Source organism: Lepus europaeus, chromosome 5, assembly GCF_033115175.1.
Source record: "Lepus europaeus isolate LE1 chromosome 5, mLepTim1.pri, whole genome shotgun sequence".
In the NCBI taxonomy this organism is placed as follows: Eukaryota; Metazoa; Chordata; class Mammalia; order Lagomorpha; family Leporidae; genus Lepus; species Lepus europaeus.
Window position 1 is genome coordinate 67,142,208 of NC_084831.1, and position 22,222 is coordinate 67,164,429.

Here is a 22,222-nt window from a genome sequence, read left to right on the forward strand (position 1 = left end):
TATCAGTCAAATCCTTAAATGCAAATGGTGTGATAAAAGAGCATTCAAGTTTATAAACAGGGAATCTGAGATAACCAGAATCAGAAGAAAAATACCATACACTCTTTGATAACTTACTATTCCAACAACATAACCACAACAGATTAAATACAAAGTTGACTTTAAATAAATATGATTGATTTTAAAGAAATATATGCAGTTAAATGTTGTTGTGCCCTTTAAGTAAATAACTCTGCAGTCTGCACACATATTTTAGTAGAACTGCCATTATTGTTTTTATAATAGCCTTTTGAAGCTTGTATTTAAAATCATCTGGTGATTTTTTCTGGCAATAAGTTTTTGTTCCTTGAAAATGGCAATAACTTATAGAGGTCATAAAGTCATTCCAAGCCAAATCTGGTAAAACACGCAGATGAGCTGACATTAAAAATATTTTTGAAGTCAATTGTAACAAAAGTAATGAGAGTAAATTGTCTTCAATTGTTCTTATTTCTCTCTCACATTAATATGAAAGTATGAATCCCACAATGATAATATATAAATGCTAATAAACATGATGATTATGATATGATGATTGAACACCCCCATTGACCCAAGCTCTTTACTAGGGTCTCTGTATACATAATCATAAGGGCTTCCTCATCCCCATAGGCCAACAAATTAGGAACTATCATCAACATATGGGGTAATTGAGGCTAAAAAATGTGTCTGGCCCAAGATCCCCTAGTAGGTTGTTCTGGGGCTGGATTCAAGCTGGAGACTATTTGACTCCATCATCACCTCACATGGAAGCACAGCCCTCTGGGTGGTCAGTTACACAGATGTTATCCTGGATAGGCATTGGATACAGCAGTTAAGTCACTGCCTGGGCCATCCACAACCTGTATCAGAGTGCATGGATTCAATTCCTAGCTTTATTTCCAATTCCATGTCCTGGGAAGCAGCAGGTAATGGTTCAAGTACATGGGTCCCTGTCACTTTTTTTTTTTTTTTTTTTTTTTTGACAGGCAGAGTGGATAGTGAGAGAAAGAGACAGAGAGAAAGGTCTTCTTTTTTACCATGGGTTCACCCTCCAATGGCCGCTGCGGCCGTCTCATCGCGCTGATCCGAAGCCAGGAGCCAGGTGCTTCTCCTGGTCTCCCATGTGGGTGCAGGGCCCAAGGACTTGGGCCATTCTCCACTGCCTTCCCGGGCCATAGCAGAGAGCTGGCCTGGAAGAGGGGCAACCGGGATAGAATCCGGTGCTCTGACCGGGACTAGAACCCAGTGTGCTGGCGCCGCAAGGTGGAGGATTAGCCTGTTAATCCACAGTGCCGGCCAGGTCCCTGTCACTTACGTAGGAGACTTGGAAGGAGTTCCAGGCTCCTGAATACAAGCAGGCTCAGCTCTAGCTATTCTGAGTATTTGGGGAGTTAATCAATGGATGGAAGATCTCTCTCTCTCTCTCTCTCTCTCTCCCCCTCTTTTAAAATTAATTAATTTTTAATCCAATGGCAATTTCTTTAATTTCATATTTTTGCTGTATTCCAGCCATTTTCAGCCTAGAAACAGTATAGGAGTTGATTTTACTAAATTGCCCCAACAAGCAAACTTGAGAACTGAGTTACATGACTTCACTTAATAATCTTTCTCCCTAAAATAAAGCTAAAATGATTTGTCTTTAAAGTAACTGTCAGGCTGTAAAAAAATGAGATAATAAGAATATACTTATCTCACCTTTCTTAAGCATGAGAAATATTTCTTGACTGTAATGATGATGTGCTTAGCACAGGCTTTCTTTGGAAAAAAGGGTGTCACGAATCTTCACAGAATGACTACTAGCAATGTCTTATGCTCATGCTGTTCTTCCCTTACCAACAGCAGCATCAAATCCACTGATTTGGACCCTCTGGTATGCTGTGACTTTTAGTTTATGTTGTGACTATGGAAAGGCTTTGATGCCTCCCTATTACATGCTCAGACATTTTATTGCCCATCTGCTGAAGGGAATTGGACAAAGAGTGAGTGACATCTGTGCTATCCTCCTCACTGACTACCTATTTGATATCTAAGTATAATTTGAGGTGTTGATTCTGGTTTCTGAAGCTCAAAACATTCTATTCTACTTGGTTAAGCAATTCTTCTTTCCATGTTTCACTCTAGCAACAGAAAATGACTACTATGCCCCTTCAAATAGTTTCCATGATTGAGGGATGACTACAATGCGCTGAAATTTTCACACTTTGGAACTGACCACTGCTCAGCTCTTGTTTTCTGAGAACCTTTAACAGGTAATTTCTAAACACTTTTAGAACAACAACCTGCTGTTATTGTATTATATCATGCCATACTTTTTCTTAATTTAAAGGAATTAAAATTAATTTCACTCTGAATGAATGGAACTAATGTACTAAGAGTTTGAAAAAAATAAAGACTATACAAAATAATAAATGGTACTTTAATAAATGGTAGTTAGTTCTCAATTCTCACTGGAGGTCAGCAGTATTGGTGCCTGAGGAATAACAGTCTCCAGGGTGTATGGGCCAAGCAAGCCAGATTGCAGCAAACACCCTTTCCTGACCTATTAAACCCATGAAGACTTAACTTTTACCTTATCTGCAATAGAGAGACATTCAATAACCTTACACTACTCTTCTTTGGACATTGATGGATTTCACTGGAAGAAATGGTTATTATAAAGCTAGCAAAAAATTTAAAATCACTCTCCTATAAGAACTGTGTATTTCAATGGAGGTTAGTAGGCTTTATTCTTTAATATAGCCATTTTGATATTACTTTCAAGGTTGAAGATAGAAGCTAGAAAGAATCAAATATTGAAATCATAGAAAGTATTGTGGAGAGGCTGGTAGGTATTGAATAGAAGAGTAGATGGCATCAGTCTGACATTGGTACTAATTATTAAACCTCCACAGCAAGTGCTCAGGGCTAAGAATTTACAGCTGGATTTATAGAGCAATATCCAAAGACTGCAATGTTTTTGCACACAGATGGTTAAATGTTAAGTTCACTGCTTTCCTGTGGGTTAAATAGAAGTATTTTAAATGACCTTCCAAAAATAAAGAGATAGCATAACTGAAGTGGAACTGGAAGGAAACTCAGGTGAACCCCAAGTACAACTATATAGGGACACTGGCACTATGTTATCATAGTCCATTCACTGTCTCACTTTCTGGATGATTCTTTCACATTTCTTCTCTTAAGCCTCCAACAGCTTTTCCCTCAGCTGTAACCTGAGCTGATAACTTATTTCTTGTTTGAGAAAATGAAAACAACCAGCAGAGAACTTCCAGTTGGTCTCAGGACATGTACCAAAGTACATCTCTCTACCCTATGTGTCACCTTTCCTTCTGCTACTATAAAATAAGTTTCTTCTCTTCTTCTGGAATATACCTACTTGAGCCATAGATCCTATCTTCTCCAGTCTACTCAAGCACTTAGCTCTAGCACTGTCTCCCTTCTTGTCACCTTCCATCAACATTGTTCCTCTGTAGGATACCAATCATATCCATCAGCACATTAACGCATTATACTATCTACCATCCTGATAAAACTCCTTTGGTCCCCACGTTCTGCCTACTTCATACCACCCAATTACCATTGTTTACAGAAAAGCTGTTTTTTCAAAGTTGTCTATAATTCCTGGCCTTAGATCTTCTCCAATTAATCGGAGTGCAAACTCATTATGGACAAGTTTACACCCCTACCTCTCCACTACAATAACCTGTGCCAAAAATCTCCAATAATCAATACATTATCTAATCAACCCTCAGTTCAATCCCCAGCCTTCAATTTCATTTAATCTATCCACACATTGGACTTGGTTAATCATGCCTTTATTCTTCAACCTTGTTGTTCCTTTCCAAAATCTTACTCTCTCTGGGTTCTCTTTCTAGTCACTGACTCTCCTTCTTAGGCTGATTACTCTTACCTCCTTTACCTGTGCAATATAAATGGAGCTCATTACACAGAAATCTTCTATATCTATATTCAATGCTTAAGCTATTTCATATTATGCTATGACTTTAAATGCTATCCATAAGAAAACTATTCTCAATTTTCTATATCCATTCTGGAATTATCACCTGATCCCAGATTCATATATTCAACTGCCTTCTTACTATGTCTACTTGCATATCTCATGGTTGTCTCAAACTTAATGTATCCAGTACAAAAACACATTCAGGTCACCATCTAAAGTTGCTTATTCCACATTCCTACCTCAAATACCTGTTAGTTGGCTATTGTTCCAGTTATTCAAGTCAAAAATTTTCAATCATCTTTGACTCTGCTGTTTATTTTGTGCCTAACATCTAATCCTCAGTAAATGATATAAGCCTTATCCTCAAATCACTTTAACCCAATAACTTCTAATTCTTTCCAACAGTTTCTCTTCCCTTTATTAAAGTAGTTTCACCGCTTTCCCCAACACTACTCATTTATTGTTCCCTTGGGAGCTATAATCAGATCATTATGTCATCACTTGAAACCTACCTTGGAGGTTCTTAGATTAAGACCAAAGTCCTTGAAATGATCTTGGAATGCTACATGGCTTGACCCTACTGCCTCTTTGATTTGCTCTCTTATCATTGCTCAATTCCTTACTTTGGCTCTGGTCATGTGACCTGAGACCAATCAAGGCCTGCCCCTGCCTTTTGCCCTCTGGATATCCTTTTCCTTTACATAAAAACTCTTGGAGGGGCCGGCGCTCACTAGGCTAATCCTCCGCCTTGCAGCGCCGGCACACCAGGTTCTAGTCCCGGTCGGGGCACCGATCCTGTCCCGGTTGCCCCTCTTCCAGGCCAGCTCTCTGCTGTGGCCAGGGAGTGCAGTGGAGGATGGCCCAAGTCCTTGGGCCCTGCACCCCATGGGAGACCAGGATAAACACCTGGCTCCTGCCATCGGATCAGCGTGGTGCGCTGGCCACAGCGCGCCTACCGCAGTGGCCATTGGAGGGTGAACCAACAGCAAAAGGAAGACCTTTCTCTCTGTCTCTCTCTCTCTCACTGTCCACTCTGCCTGTCAAAAAAAAAAAAAAAAAAAACTCTTGGAGGAAGAAATATTTTGCTGATTTTGGCTCAAAAGACATTTTATCAGAGAGGCCTTTCTTGTCCATCCTCTATACAATAACACTCCTCTGTGTCCTGGTCCCCTCTCACTTTCTATTTCCCTCTTTTGTGTTCATCACATTTATTACCATCTGACATATATATTGATGGGTTTATTGGTGAGTTACTTGCCCTTGTTCTATTAGCATTAGTTCTATGGAGGCACAAACTTTGGTTGGTTTGCTTCTGTGTCTTACCTAGGCATCTGGTCAAATCTCCACGAGTACTTTCAGACAAAAATAAAATAAAAGCAAATCTGAAACCAAGACTCGTGATTTCAAATGGAATGTCTGGCATTATAGCTGAAAAATAGTCAAAACTGACCTATGAAAGTATCATACCAATATTTTAGATAGCATGTGCCTACATTGAGAAAAGTTGAAGACTCCATTAAAAAACTATTAAAATTTATAAAGGGCATTGTGACACTGCAGGTTAAGCAGCCACCTGTGATGCTAGCATCCCATGTAAGCAACAGTTCCAGTACTGGCTGCTCCACTTCTTATCCAGCTTCCTGCTAATGTGCCTCAGAATGCTTAGGAAATTGGCCAAGTGCTTAGGACCCTGCCACTCACATGAGAGACCTGAATTAGTTCCTAGCTCCTGGCTTCAGTTTGGTCCAGTCTGTCCACTGTGGCCATTTAGGGTGTGAACCAGCAATTAGATCGATCTTTCTGTCTCTCTCTGTAACTCTGCCTTTCAAATAAATAAATAAATCTTTTTTAAAAAGTGATACATGAATTCAGTAAGGTTGCATTATACAAAATGAACATATAAAAATCAGTAACATTTTTATACAATAACAAAATTACTGAGAAAATAATGTTTTAAAAATCCCATTCACAAGAACTGCTAAAAAAATACTTATAAATACATTTAACCAAAGAAGCAAATAAATTTTACAAGGAAAATGACAAAACACAAATGAAGGAAATTGAAGAGGTTATAAAAATATGGAAAGATATTCCATCTTCAGGGGTTTCGAGAATATCATTAAAATGTCCTTACTACCAAATTGATCTACAGAGTCAGTACAATTCCTACCAAAATACCAATGACATTCTTCACAGAAACAGTGAGTTTTAAAATTTGGTTGAAACCACAAAAGACCCCAAATAGGGCAGCCTAGAGCAAAAAAAAAAAAAAAAAAAACACACAGATTGAGTCATTGCAATAACTGATTTGCTCCACTTCCTATCCAGCTCTCTGCTATGGTCTGGGAAAGCAGTAGAAGATGGCCCAACTCCTGGGGTTTGGGCCCCTGCACCCGTGTGGGAGACCCAGAGAAAACTCCTGGCTTTGGATCGGCGCAGCTCCAGCTGTTGCGGCCAATTGGGGAGTGAACCAGCAGATGGAAGATCTTTCTCTCCCTCTCTCTCTCTTTCTCCCTCTCTCTCTCTCTCTCTCTCTCTCCCTCTCCTCTCTCTGTGTAACTCAAATAAATAAATAAAAATAACTGACTCTAAAACATACCAACAAACAAACTCTAGTAACCAAAAGCATAGTAGTGGATAAAAACAGACACCTAAGTCAGTGAAAGAGAATCCAATGCCTAGAAATAAATCCACTTATGTACAGTCAACTGACACAACAAAGTTAGCAAGAACATGCATTGAGAAAGGAAAATATCTTTGTTAAATGGTGCTGGGAAAATTGAATATCTCCATGCATAAGAAATTAGATCCCTATCTCTTCTCACAAGATACAAAACTCAAGTTCAAATGGACCAAAAATTTCAATGTGAGAACTGAAATTATGAAAGTACTAGAATAAGGGGGCTGGCACCGTGGCTCACTTGGTTAATCCTCCACCTGCAGTGCCAGCACCCCATATGGGCGCCGGGTTCTACTCCCAGTTGCTCCTCTTCCAGTCCAGCTCTCTCTCTGCTGTGGCCCGGGAGGGCAGTGGAGGATGGCCCAAGTACTTGGGCCCTGCACCCGCATGAGAGACCAGGAGGAAGCACCTGGCTCCTGGCTTCAGATTGGTGCAGCATGCTGGCCACAGCAGCTATTTGGAGAGTGAACCAGCGGAAGGAAGACCTTTCTCTCTGTCTCTCTCTCTCACTAATTCTGCCTGTCAAATTAAAAAAAAAAAAAAAGATTCTTCTTTTAAGGAAAAAATAAAAAAGAAAGTACTAGAATAAAACACAGGAAACATGCCTCAGGAAAATTCTCAGGGCAAACGATTTTTGGATATGACCCCAAAAGTATAGGCAACCAAAGCAAAAATTGACAAATAGAATTTTATCATGCTAAAAAGCTTCTATACAACAAAGAACACAATCAACGGGATGAGGCAACAAACCCAAAGAATGAGAGAATATATTTGTGAACTATACATCTGGCAAAGAATTAATATTTATAACATATAATGAACTCAACAGTAAAAAACCAAATAATCTGATTTTAAAATGAACAAATATTTAGACAAGGTCATAGTCAAAGTGGAAGTTCTCTCCTCCCTTCAGAGAAAGGTACCTCCTTCTTTGATGGCCTGTTCTTTCCACTGGGATCTCACTCACAGAGATCTTTCATTTAGGTCTTCTTTTTTTTTTTTGCCACCATGTCATGGCTTTCCATGCCTGAAATACTCTCATGGGCTTTTCAGCTGGATCCAAATGCCTTAAGGGCTGATTCTGAGGCCAGAGTGCTGTTTAGGACATCTGCCATTCTATGAATCTGCTGTGTATCCACTTCCCATATTGGATCGTTCTCTCCCTTTTTTAATCAGTCACTATTTGTGGACACTAGTCTTGTTTAGGTGATCCCTTTGACTCTTAGTCCTGTCATTATGATCAATTGTGAACAGAAATTGATCACTTGGACTAGTGAGATGGCATTGGTACATGCCACCTTGATGGGATTGAATTAGAATCCCCTGGTATGTTTCTAACTCTACCATTTGGGGCAAGTCCGATTGAGCATTTCCCAAATTGTACATCTCTTCCCTCTCTTATTCCCACTCTTATATTTAACAGGGATCACTTTTCAGTAGCCTTGGCAACTCATGACAAGAGCCTAGGATGATTACTGATGCCATAAACAAGAGTGTCAATTTGTTAAGTCAACAATAGGAGTCACTGTGCACTTATTCCTCATGTAGGATCTCTGTCCTTATATGAGATTTAATGCTATAACTAGTACCCAAACAGTACTTTTCACTTTGTGTTTCTGTGTGGGTGCAAACTGTTGAAATCTTTACTTAATATATACTAAATTGATCTTCTGTATATAAAGAGAATTGAAAATGATTCTTGATGTGAATGGAATGGGAGAGGGAGCGGGAGAAGGGAGGGTTGCAGGTGGGAGGGAAGTTATGGGGGTGAAAAAGCCATTGTAATCCATAAGCTGTACTTTGGAAATTTATATTCATTAAATAAAAGTTAAAATCTGAAAAAATGAACAAATAACTTGAATACATGTTTCATAAAAGAAGTTATACAAAGGGCCAAAGAGGTATATGTGAAAAAATGCTCAACATCATTATCATAGAGGAAACACAAAAATCAAAATCATAATGGGATATAACTTCATCCCTGTTAGAACTGTAATTATCAAAAAGACCAAAAATAAAGCTGATGAAGATGCAAAGAAAAAGAACTCTCCCCCCATACATACACACACACACACAAATGCATAGCCATTACTATAAACACTTCAGAAATTCTTCAAACACCAAGAAATAGAACTGCCAGTTGATGCAGCAAACCCATTACTGAATATGTATCTAAAGGACATGAAATAAGTATGTAAAAGAGGAAATCTTCACTACCACTTTTATGGCAGCACTGTTTACAATAGCCAAGATACAGAATCAACCTAAATCCATTAATGGATAAATGGATAAGGAAAATGTGATATAATCTCACAATGAAATATTAGTCAGTCATAAAGAAGAATGAAATTCTGTCATGTGCAATGACATTGACGGAACTGGAGGCTATTGTGTTAAGCCCTTATTAGCCAGGCTCAGAAGGACAAATACTACACATTTTCATTTATATATGGAACCTAAAATGTTGATCTCATGGAAGAATAGAACACTGCTAACTAGAGCCTAGGAAGGGTGTGGGTGGGGCAGGGGATATGGAAGGATGATGATTAATGAGTACCAGGGTACACCTGGGTGGGAGGAATAACTTCTAATGTTCTATGGCACAACAGATTAAATATGTTTAACAATAATTTATTGAATACTTCAAAATAGCTAATAGAGAGGATTTTAAATGTTCCCAGCTCATAGAAATAAATATCTGAGGTGATGGACATGTTAATCATCCCATCTGACCATTATACAATGTATACATATATTGAAAAGCCACACTGTATCCCATAAATATGTACAATTACTATGTGTCAATAAAAATTAAAAGATTTTTTAAAGGATAATGAATTTTGTTATTCCTGATATTGATACTAATGGGTAAGAATGAAACTTGGGTGATACCATATGGCAGGCACACCTCTAACATGTAATACCAACCCATACAAGTCAGATGTTTGGTACATGTTTTTAAGGCTCAGGTCAAAACCAGTTACTAAGAGGAATGGAGAAAAAAAAAAACACACACACACACAAAAACCTCCTCTCTTTTTCCATTCAGAAACAGAACTGAAAGCAGTGTGAAAGAAAGGAGAGATAGAAAGTGAGACAGAATTTAAAACTTCACCAGCTTTTATTTTATTTATCTCTGAATGTACTTGTAAATTTGATTTGTATCATAATTTTACACTCAAATCTGTAATAAGTAAACCTTAGCCTAGAGACTTTACACTCATCTATACTTATTTTTCTTAACAAAACTTTACAGAGAAATGCACTAATAAAAGCATAAGAAGGAAAACAGCAAATCTTGCCCTCTACCAAGGGACACTGGATTCCATACTTGTAGCAAGGAGATGCTTTCTCCACGCACACAAACCCAAAATAGCCTCTTCTGCCTCCAAGTCTGGAACCTTTTCGATGCTTGTATTCACAACACGAGCTTAATCTGTTCACCTGCATCCCATTCAGGAAAAAGGTAAGACTGAAGGGAAAACCATGGTGCCTTTTGGAAATAAACTGGAAGGTTTCTGGAATTAAAAAAAAAAGAAATACATTAATGAAAGCAACTGTCTTTGAATTGACATCATCTAAGTTAAATTTTTCTACTAGATAATACAAAATTATGCTCTAGATAATCTCTTCATCTGAAGACAACTTTTAATCCTAAATCCACATTCCATTACCTTCATTTTTAACAAATATTCCAAATCTTTATAAAACTCTGATTTGCACTAAAATAATACATAACACGATATGAAAACTTATGTCGGGCATTATGCCTGATTCATTTGGGTATGTTATTTCTCAGCAGCTATGTGAAGTGGGAATACTTCTATCATTAGTTTCTCGTGGAAAAATAAATGCTTAGAGGATTTTAATAATTTACCAAAAATCATAGTGTACGTGAGGGATTTAGTGTTTGAATCCAAAGGTCTCTCTAGGTTCCTTGCCTCTTTCTTGCTGTTAACAACTGATTAAGAACATAACAGCGCCTTGGCTCACTTGGCTAATCCTCCGCCTGCGGTGCTGGCACCCTGGGGTTCTAGCCCCAGTCTGGGCGCCGGATTCTGTCCCGGTTGCTCCTCTTCCAGTCCAGCTCTCTGCTATGGCCTGGGAGTGCAGTGGAGGATGGCCCAAGTGCTTGGGCCCTGCACCCGCATGGGAGACCAGGAGGAAGCACCTGGCTCCTGGCTTCAGATCAGCGCAGTGCACAGGCCGCAGCGTGCCAGCCACAGTGGCCACTGGGGGGTGTACCAATGGCAAAGGAAGACCTTTCTCTCTGTCTCTCTCTCTCACTGTCCACTCTGCCTGTCAAAAAAAAAAAAAAAAAAAAGAACATAACGACAAAAGGCTGTGATGAGCTCAGTGACTCAGTGATACTCTTTAAAAAATTTGTATTTTCAATTGTGACTTTAATCATTCTAATACACATATAAGGATACTTCAAAATTTTAATAGGAAAATGAAATTAAAAGAAACATTTGTGAGGGGGTGGGCTTTGACTAGCAATTAAGACATGCATGTCCTTTATCACAGTGCCTGAGTCCCATGCCCAGTTCTGGCTCCTGACTCCAGCTTCCTGCTCACACAGACCCTGAGAGGCAGATAGTTTCAATGATTTTGTCCCCACCACCCACGTGGGAGGCTTGGATTAAGTTCCTGGCTCCAGGCTTTGGTCTGACCCAGTCCTGGCCATTTAGGGAATTTGGGGAGTGCGCTAGTATATATGAGTGCTCTCTCTCTCTCTCTCTTTCTCACTTTCACTCTCGCTCTCTCGCTCTCCATCTGTCTCTGCCTCTCGTAACAATAGAAACAAACAAAAAAAAGATGTTTATTTTGGTGCCAAAGAAAATCTTGAATTCCATGCAAATAAGGCATGTATTAAAAAGTTCACAGAAATGTGTATTATGAGAAAACTGCATGGATTTCAAGACTGTTGTGAACCAAAATAAACTTATTTTAAAAATCTATTTTCCATCAACTTTTTGAAGTACTCTCAAATGAGTGAAGCAGAGTTATTCCATCTCTAAGCCATATTTGATTCTGTTTGGATTTGAGATTCCTTAATTTATTTTATTTAAAGAGTTATTTATTTATTTATTTAGAAGGCAGAGTGTCTGAGAAAAAGAGATAAACAGAAAGAGAGAGATCTTCCATCCACTGGTTCTTTGCCCAAATGCCAACAATAGCCAGCGCTAGGCCAGGCTGAATTCAGAAGCCAAGAACTCCACCCAAGTCTCCCGCAGAGGTGGCAGGAACTCAGGTTCTTGGGACATCATTCACTGCCTCCCAGGTGCAACTGGCAGTAGCGAAGACTCAAACAAGGACTCCTATATTGGATGCCAGTTTCCCAAGTGGCATTGAATTTAGTGCCCCACAATGCCTGCTCCTGAGATCCCTCTTATTTCTCTCCCACCCACCCACAAGTCCCACAAGTACATTAAGAATCACTACCTGCAATGGATAGTTTTTAGTCATACTAAACCTTTTTTTTTAAAGATTTATTTTACTTATTTGAAAAGTGACAGAAAGAGAGAGGAACAGACAGACACAAAGATTTTCCATCTGCTTGTTTCACTCTCCAAATGGCTGCCACAAGCTAAGACTCAGCCAGGCCAAAGCTAAGAGTCAGGAACTCCATCTGGCTCTCCCACATGGGTGGCAGGGGCCCAAGCACTCGGGCTGCCCTTTTCTGCTTTCCCAGGCACATTAGCAAGAAGTTGGATCGGAAGTGGATTTTCCAGGACTCCAACCTGTACTCCGATCTGGGAGGTTGGCTCACAGACAGGGCAGCTTACCTTGCAGCGCCACAATGCCAGCCCCAATCATACTGAATCTTTATAGTGTTCTTTGACAGTAGGTAATGATTGCCCAATCTTTGAAAACCTATTCTCTAGAGAGCAATTCAGAAACCTGTTTCTTAGAAACACTTCTAGTGTCACTTCCTACAAAAAAAAAAAAAAAAAAAAAAAAAAAACCCTCCTTGGATCCTTCCACTTCTATCAATAATTGAGTTAACAATTTCACCCTTCTGCTATGTATGCATTTTCTATTGTTGCACTTAATACAACATATTAAAATATTGAACATGAGTAGTTTTCAAACTTTACTATGCATCAGAATCACCTAGAGGACTTATTAAACCTTGGATCGCTGGGTTTCATGCTCAAATTTCTGAGTCAATAGTTCTGGGTCAAGGCTCAAGAATTTGCATTTCTAACATGCTTCCAGGTGATGCTAATGCTGCTGGGTCCCAGGACTCACATTGAGAAGCTGCACCTGGATATGTGCTGCTCTGTATGCTTCTGAAATTCATGGGAGCTGAAGCTCATCCTTGTACCTTTTTTGCTCCAAACCCCAGAACAATGACTCACAAGGCCCCCTAAAATAATTAGGGAATTATGATTTTAATAAATATTAAATATAAATATTTTTATTATTTTGTTTCATGATAGCCATCTAGAAACACCATGTGTTTATTTATTCCCCCCCAAAAAATTCTAAATCATATGTAACTCATTCTAAAGAACAAACCTATTGAAAAGATAATTCTGTTATTCATACCTCAGAATTTGGATGGGAAATTAAATCAACAAGAAAAGACTAAAGTTGAAAACCTGAGTGTCTACTGAATAAAAAAAAAATAAGATTTAAAAGTCCACTTTTCTTAATGATAAACGGACTCCTCAAGTGGTGACTACAGATTATGTCTGAAAGCTTTCATTTAGAAACTCAAATCCTACATTCATGTAATAACATTCATTCTGATGCAGCATCATACTCCCAAGTACCTTAAGTACTCAGCAAAGAGAAAACCTGTAGCCAAGGAAAGGTTGAGATCAGGCATAGGAAATTGACCTCTAGATGTGACTGCCTTTCCATTGGATGCCAATGTAGCTAAAGAATGACCTCAGCTACAATTCATCTTCTTCTTCCACTTTTTTTTTCAATCTTGCCACACAAGAATTGAGACTATCTGCCTTTAATCTTTCATTATTTATTTTATAATTTATTTTGTAATTTCAAAATATAGTGACACCTCCCAACAATAGCTTAATGGATTTCTTTCATGAGAAAGTAGAAAGATTATTGGCCGGAAATCAGAAGGTTTGAATCCATATCTCACTTTTCACTTAGTTGAGAGTTCCTTGGTAAGCCATCTGACTTTGTAGCATTTCAAAATTCCCACTTACAAAAGGGACATCTGTGGGCAAAGAAGGGAATTCTCAGTCTATCCACTTCACACAGCACTCTTTAAGATTATATAATGTATAATACTAGAGAGAATTTTATAATATTTATAAAATGCAGTTGTGCATTGTTTGCTGACCATTAATAGCACTGGTTAAGGCACTAAAGGGAAACAAGCATACTGAAAAAAAAAACAAACAAACAAACAAACATCAAATGTGGTCTCCTCTTTCAACAAGCTCTAAATCATCAGGGAAGCAAAATTAATACACCAGACTTTTGCAGTGAGGTCACCAAATCCATCCTCCTTACCATTACGTCTCTGTAAACAGACCAAAGATGGAAAGTGAGCAGCACTTATTTATGAAAAATTACTGAACTTTAGGTAAAAACAGTTGGAACCTGCAGCATTCTTGCCTGGGGCAATTCTCATGCCTCACACCTGCCACTATTTCCTCACAATAGTTCTAATTGGCTAGGGCAGGCCATAAATAACCAGCAACTTCACTGTCAGCTGGGCTGACTTGATTTGGAGCAGAAGACAAAAAAACCTTTGGCTTGTGGCTTTTCCAGTAATAAGTAGCAACCTCTCAGGCAAGCTAACAGAGAAGGTCAGAGGTTCTACTAACCTGAGACTAGAGTTCTAATTAGAGCCAGCAACAGCCCAGTGTACTAACCCGAAATTACACAGGAAGGACAGGCCATAAGGCAGTCATAATGGCATTCAATAAAACTCTACATATCCCCGTTAACTGGAAGCAGCACGGGTTGGAGTGGGCCCAACCTATTCATATGTTCCAGTCTCCCAGAAGCTCTTACCTATGCACAGAGGAAACACAAGATAGCATGATGAAAAAGAAAAGTTGGAGCAGATTTGAAAATTGCCTAAACTTTGAATGTCCTTTTGACTCCACTATAATGGGTTGAATTGTTTCCTCCAAAAATGCAGTACCACCTACAACCTCAGAATTTGACCTTATTTGGAAATAGGGTTTTCACAAATATGATTAGTGAAGGATCAAGATAATATCATCCTGAATTTAGGTTTCTTCCTAAAGCCAATGACTGATATCTTTGGAAAATGAGAAGAGAAACACGCAAAAAATATTGTGTGAAGACCAAAGCAGAGATCAGAGTGATGAAGCCACAAGTCAAAGAACCACCAGAGGTTAAGGATCCAGGAATATTATCCCCTGGAGATTTTCAACACCTTGATGTTGGACTTTTGGCCACTAAACCTTTAAGAAAATACCATTCTCCTCTTTTGAGCCACAGTTGGGAGACATTTGTTACATAATCCTCAGGAAGCTAATATACTCAGGTAGATCCATTGACACAAGGTGGAGGCTTGGCTGGCTCCTGATGTTTGAACCTAATCTCTAATACAACAGTGATGATCATCAAGATATGAAAACTAAAATCATAATTTTAAAAATCTTAGTAAAACATCACTGGTTGTACACCAGAGTGATGACGACTGAATTTCACAAATCTATTCTAGATAAGTTACTAACTAAACAAGCAACAAAACACACATACACAACCAGCAACAGTGATAACATTTGATAGGGAAACATCAGAATCAGAGTTCATTGTAGCTACAATACACTATCTAAAAATCACCCAGCTTTCAACAATAACAACAATAACATAGCATGTAAGGTAATAGGAAAGTGGGACCCATACTCAGAAAATATGACAATCAAGATCACACCTAGATATTGAATCAAGGGACATAGCAGCATACAACTACATAAAACTTGTATTTGTATGTTCATAACTGCATTTAAATAGACCCAAACTGGAAATAGAACAAATGTTCATCAACTAGGGAATAGATTTTTAAAATATGATTTATGTGTGCAGAAGAATATATTTGGCAATACAAGAAGAGAGCATCTATTGATATATACAGGTTGAGTATTGCATATCTGAAATGCCTGGGACCAGAAATGTTTCAGACTTCAGAGTCTGAATTTTGAAATGTTTGCATAGATGTTACTAGTTAAACACGCCTAATCTGAAAATTAAGATCTGAAATTCTCCAAAATCTAAAAGTTTTTACATGCCATGTCAGCACTCAAAATTTCAGATTTCAATACATTTTGAATTTCAGGTTTTCAGATTAGGGATGCTCAACCTGCACTACAAATGCAAAATTCTCAGACATGTTGGGACAGTTTAGACTAATAATTCAGATCTATATTGTAGTGTTTGGGTTTGACCCCTGACAGCAACTCCTGACTCCAACTTCCTGTTAATGCAGATTCTGGGAGGCAGCAATGATGGCTCAAATAATTGGGTACCTACCACCCACATGTGAGAATAACATTGAGTTTCTGGCACTTGGCTTTGGCATGGCTCAATTTCACCCATGGTGGGCATTTGGAGAGTGAGCTGGCCAATAACAATGCTCTTTCTCTCTCGATGTCTCTCTTTTTCTCTCTCTTCCCTTGTGTGTCTGTGTGTGTGTGTGTATCTTTCAAATAACAAAAAAAAAAAAAATTATGCTATGGGGAAAAAGACACAAAATACTATCAATCTGTTTCATTGCCTTTATATGAAATGTCCAGAAAAGAAAATCTGTGAGAGAAAGAAAACAAATCAGTAGCTTGCCTGGGGCTGGTGATGAGAGTCAGGGCTAACTGCCAATGAGCACAAGGGAAATTTTTGAAATGATGGAGATATTCTAATACTGGCCTGGGATACTGATGACACAATGCTATACAACTCCTAAAAATCATTGAACAAGCACTTCCAATGGATCCATTTTATGGTAGTCAATTTACACTTCAACAAAGCTATTTTTAAAAATAATAACAAGATAAATATGTAAAAGAACAATTACTATAAGAGTAAAAAGAAATACTTCAGTTTTGAATGTAGACTCAGAGCATGGGCTATTGGGATAACACAATAGAAGTCAGCTGAGAAGGTTGTAGAACCTTCATCTGAGTCCTGAGAGATGGATAATATTTCAGTTAGAGGAACTGGTGTTTTGGTGTAGCAGGTAACGCCACAACCTGTGACAGCAGTATCCCACATGGGTTCCATTTCTCATCCAGCTCCTTGCTAATGCAACTGGGAAGGCAGTAGAAGATGACCCAAGTGCTTGGGCCTCCACATCCATGTGGGAGATCCAGAAGAAGCTCTTGGCTCCTGGCTTTGGCCTGGCACAGCAGTGGCCATTGCAGCCATCTGGGGGATGAAACAGAGGATGAAATCCTATCTCTCTCTCTCTCTCTCTCTCTCTCTCTCTCTTTGTAACTCTGCCTCTTAAGTAAAGAGAATAAATCTTTTTATAAAAAAGGTTTCAGTTACAAAGAGAGGAAAAAGATAGAACAAAGAATATAGCACAAGACAATGCAAGAAAATAGTGTGTGTGAGGTGGGGGTCAGTGAAGAACCATGTGTGAGGGACTGATGAGCAAATGGGTGCCACCAAACTAAGTTACAGAAGTACAAGAAAATCGGGCAGAAAAAGAAGGGATTATAAGAGGGCCAGGCTTTGTTCTTTGCTACACATTAACCCAAGAGGCCACAGTTTTTCTTGTTTGAAAAGATAAATATTGCAAACTAAAATACCTGTAAAGAAATTGTACTGTTTACAAATAGTAGAAAACATTCGGAGACTTCACAGGTGTACCTGTAATAAACAATCAACTTGCAGCTTGAAGGCTAAAATCGAACTGCAAGACATCATGAATTGTTATGGAAATAAAAGAGGCACTTGCCACTTTCCTAAATAATTTTGTTATTTCTAATAAAATAGCAAGGCAAATTAACAAATGCCACTTTTTAATGAGTTTACTGCTCTAAGCATAGCATTAAATGCCCTCCTTTTTTTTTTAACAGAAAGCTTCTAAAAACCTATTCACATTTCAGTGAATCATGCACAGCTTTGATTTCCAAAAAGGGTTTACTCTTTTCAGCCCAGCTAAATTACTAAGATTGCTGAACCGCAAGTCAACTCTGAGCCACCCAACTTTTCAATGTTGGACAATTACTTTTCTGGCAACCAAGGGCAAGCCAAAACAAAATTATTGTGTGAACAGTATTCAATTATTTATATCCTCATTCCATCCTACTATTCATTACCGTCCAATGCCATTGCAAACAGTCCCAGGATTGATGTGTATGTAAAATAACTCTGAGCCAAGTTCCAGCCTTTCTCCGAGAACCATCGATGTTGCACTTTCAGCATAGAGGAAGTATTATTAATCATAGAATCATTCAGCTGAGCCTCATTCTATCTTTCATTGTACCTACCACATTTTCCAACAGTGATACACACATTATATATGTGTTTTGTTGAATAAAGTGTGACCTGAGGCCCACAAATATTGTCATGATGTTAATTCCAATTTTTGATTATAGCTAATTTCAGCAATTCACCTAAATTATTAACTGAAAATTATACTTAAAAGTAAATATTTGTGTCTATGCCACTCTGATTATGGGTTCACACCCTTCCTTTCATGGAAAAGCCTGAAATTTCTTGCTACCAAGAGCAACCTAACTAGGATTGCATGGAACTGAGCAAAGGCCTTGTCCCCAGTCTGTGTTCCTGGGTCCACTCTGAACTCCATTGAGAGCTGGATGTGAGGCCTGGAAAGCTGCACGACCTCTGGACTCCTCTCATTTTCTTCTTCTACTAACTGCAGGGGAGGAGCTCTGGCATGCTATGGCAAAGCAGAGTAAATTTCCAGCAAACACATAAAGTGAGAAAAGTTGTTCCTAGCATGACGGAACTTCGTACTGTTTTACTATAAGTTAATGCTACCATTCAATTGTCCACTCATTTTTATGTTGGGAAGATTTAAGCATGCAATTCCTAAATATAGAGTTATGGTTTCTCTTTAAGGATATATTTTTTAAAATTAATAGTCATTGTTGTGTTGAGGTTTTTTTATTTGTTTTTAAACAGTGAATTGTTAGTCTTTTTTAAATATTTATTTGAAAGTCAGAGTTACACAGAGAGAGAAACAAGCAGAGAGGTCTTCTAACTGCTGGTTCACTCCTCAACTGACCACAACAGCTGGAGCTGCGCCAATCTGAAACCAGGAGCCAGGAGATTCTTCTGGGTATCCCACATGAGTACAGGGGTCCAAGGACTTGGGCCATCTTCTATTGCTTCCCCAGGCCACAGCAGAGAGCTGGATTGGAAATAGAGCAGCTGAGACTAGAACTGGCGCCCATATGGGATGCTGGCACTTCAGGCAGTGGCTTTACCCGCAATGCCACAGCGCCGGCCCCAAGCTGTTACTCTTTTTAAAAGTTTTTATTGGGGCTGGTGCTGTGGCACAGGATGTTAATCCTCCACCTGTGGCACCAGCATCCCATATGGGCACCAGTTCTAGTTCCGGCTACTCCTCTTCTGATCCATCTCTGCTGATGGCCTGGGAAAGCAGTAGAAGTTGGCCCATGTCCATGAGCCCCTGCACCTGCATGGGAGACCCGGAAGAAGCTCCTGGCTTCTGGCTCCGCATCGGCCCAGCTCCGGCAGTCACCGCCATTTGAGGAATGAACCAGCAAATGGAAGACCGCTCTTTCTCTTTCCTTCTCACTGTCAGTAATTCTACCTGTCAAATAAATAAAATAAAATCCTTTTAAAAAAGCTTTTATTTATTTGCTTATTTGACAGAGGCAGGAATGGCGACAGAAACACAGAGAGGGAGAGATAGAGCTATAGAGATAAGACCAAGAAAGAGAGATTGATGGATTAGATTGATTGATTGATTGATTGCTCTCTTCTACTGGCTTACTCTCCAAATGCCCCCAAAAACTGGGGCCCAAACTGGTAGCCTAGGAACTAAGTCCATGTCTTCCATGTGGGTAGCAGGAAATTAACAGTTTGTGCCATCACGGCTACCTCCTAGGGTTCTCATTAGCAGGAAGCTAATCAGCACTTGGAGGCAGGTATGGGACCCAGGTATTTGGTTGTGGGATTCAGGTGCCCTAACCAGCAGGTTAACCACTAGACCAAATCCTAACCCTAGAGCCACTGCTTTCAACTAATGGGAGAACTCAGAAAAGACAAAAGTAAATCACCATGTTTCTCCTCAACACCTCCCTTAACTCCCAAGTCTATATCAAGCTTTACCCAAATATAAATGTTTATTTCAATTATTAAAAAAAATAGTATGCTTTCTAAACAGAGTTTCTTAAGCAAGGAAGTGACAAATATGATCCTGTAGACACTCTTCCTTTTCATTGTTGTGCCACTAAACTAAATATTGAAGAAAAATACAATACAATATTGTGAAAATCTCTATTTGATATAGAAGTTATCTTATGCTGACAAACGTGAATTTGCAATCAAATGAGGGTGGAAATGTACTAAAAAGCCATTTAGCCAAATTCTAATCCAAGTTATTTAGGTGTGATTCGCCCTGAAGTTTATTGGATTTGTGATTTTATCTCAATGTACCTTTAAAGAACGAATTGCTAGTATGTTTTTCTCTTAGAATAATGTATGATATAATTCACTATGGCAAGCCAAATAGTTAACTTGTAATTTGGGGGACAGCTTATTCGTGGAACATTTGAATGATCATATATCTATCTCTATCCCAAAATTAATCTGTTACCAGGTTAAATCACTTCAAATTCTTTCTTCCACAATCTGCAAGAGTAATTGCTACTTCAGTTTCAATCATGCAGCAGTAAATCTAGATTTACTTTTAGGCAGCTGGTTTATAAGTCCCTGGATATGCATAATTTCATAAAGTGATTGAAGTCGTTTGGATATTATATCAACAACAGCTTATCTATAGCATCAAACTCAGGCAATTAAAGAAATCCAAATTTTATATGTACCTTTTTCAAGTAGCTTGCCTTTGTAGACACAAAGGTTCTCCCCACCACAGTGCTGTTGATAAACTTTTATTTCATCCCGGAAGTCTGAGTTATCACAAGATAGATGCACATTTTTACCCAAATAAATCATTGTGATAGCTGCATTACTATGCAGTGATGTTTTATGAATCCTTCTTGAATCCTAGAATAAAAAAATGAGGTTTATTAACTAATTACCTTCTAATCAGAGTTTTAGTCTCACATGACATTGGAATGTGAAGAACAGAAAAGGCTATTTTTAAGTGCCTAGCAACAAAACCTTTACAAGGTTAATTACACGGAGCAAGAGAGTCAACCACCTAACAAAATGCATGCTTCTGAACAACTATAGCTTATGTGTTTTGACTTTATATTTTAGTGTAAATGCTGGAGATTTAGACAAATTTGTCATTTTTTAATGTTTTAAGTTTCTGTGTGTGTTTCACATACAGCAAAAATATCGATGACACTGGGAGTAAATTACTTCAACTTCTCTTAGCTGGTTCTTAAGTAAAAATTGAAACAAATAAATATTACTGACATCACTTTGTTCTATTTTGAATTGACATTGATTATGATTTTGTGATAGTTTCTGTAGTTGACTGCTGTATCTTTACCGGTAAGCACTAACAACACATCCTTCTCTGGGCTTGTCTACCTGGCAGGGGGATGCATATGTTTGATTCCTTCTATTGTTACTCTGGATTAGAGATCATGTATGTTATATGCCTAGGATTATCCAATTTCACATGAGGCATTTAGTTCAATGCAAAAAACAAAATCACTATTCTTTAAATATCAAAATAATCTAATCAACAGTTTTGAAATTTCAAGTTTAAAATTACATTTAAAAATCATTTTATAAATTATGTTATGGCATTCTCCAATTAAATTATTTATAAAATACACAATAAATTTGTATGCCAGTGAATTGCCTCTTAACTTATACCACAAAGATGGCCGGTGCCGCGCCTCAATAGGCTAATCCTCCACCTGCGGCGCCGGCACACCAGGTTCTTGGCCTGGTTGGGGTGTCGGATTCTGTCCCGGTTGCTCCTCTTCCAGTCCAGCTCTCTGCTGTGGCCTGGGAGTGCAGTGGAGGATGGCCCAAGTGCTTGGACCCTGCACCCCATGGGAGACCAGGAGAAGCACCTGGCTCCTGCCTTCGGATCAGGGCAGTGCGCCAGCCACAGTGTGCCAGCCACAGTGGCCATTGAGGGGTGAACCAATGGCAAAGAAAGACCTTTCTGTCTCTCTCTCACTGTCCACTCTGCCTGTCCAAAAAAAAAAAAAATAACTTATACCACAAAGGGTTTTAATTATACTGAATGAGCATAGTGTTTGCCTAACTTCAAAGGAGAGGAAGAGGAGGGAGACCAAGGAAAAAGAAAAGGAGGAAGAGGCAGAGAGGTAGGAGTGGTTGGGAGACTTTGAGGGGGCCCAGTAAGAATGTTGTAGGCATCAAGAATTGAGCAAGGCAGGATTTGCTTTTAATCTACTTCACTTTTCTAAAAATCAATTTTTAGTTAAATGAAAAACATGGAG

General features: G+C 38.8%; 1 protein-coding gene across 1 annotated transcript in view; it reads right to left on the reverse strand.

The window, feature by feature from the left end:
* ERICH3 (glutamate rich 3) overlaps window positions 1-22,222 on the reverse strand; it is a 118,633-nt gene that overhangs the window by 40,148 nt on the left and 56,263 nt on the right. Inside the window, exons 8-9 of the mRNA XM_062190095.1 lie at window positions 20,660-20,840; window positions 9,991-10,177 (exon numbers count right to left, since the gene is read on the reverse strand). Coding sequence (XP_062046079.1) covers window positions 9,991-10,177; window positions 20,660-20,840 — 368 coding nt within the window. The remainder of the gene's footprint in view (window positions 1-9,990; window positions 10,178-20,659; window positions 20,841-22,222) is intronic.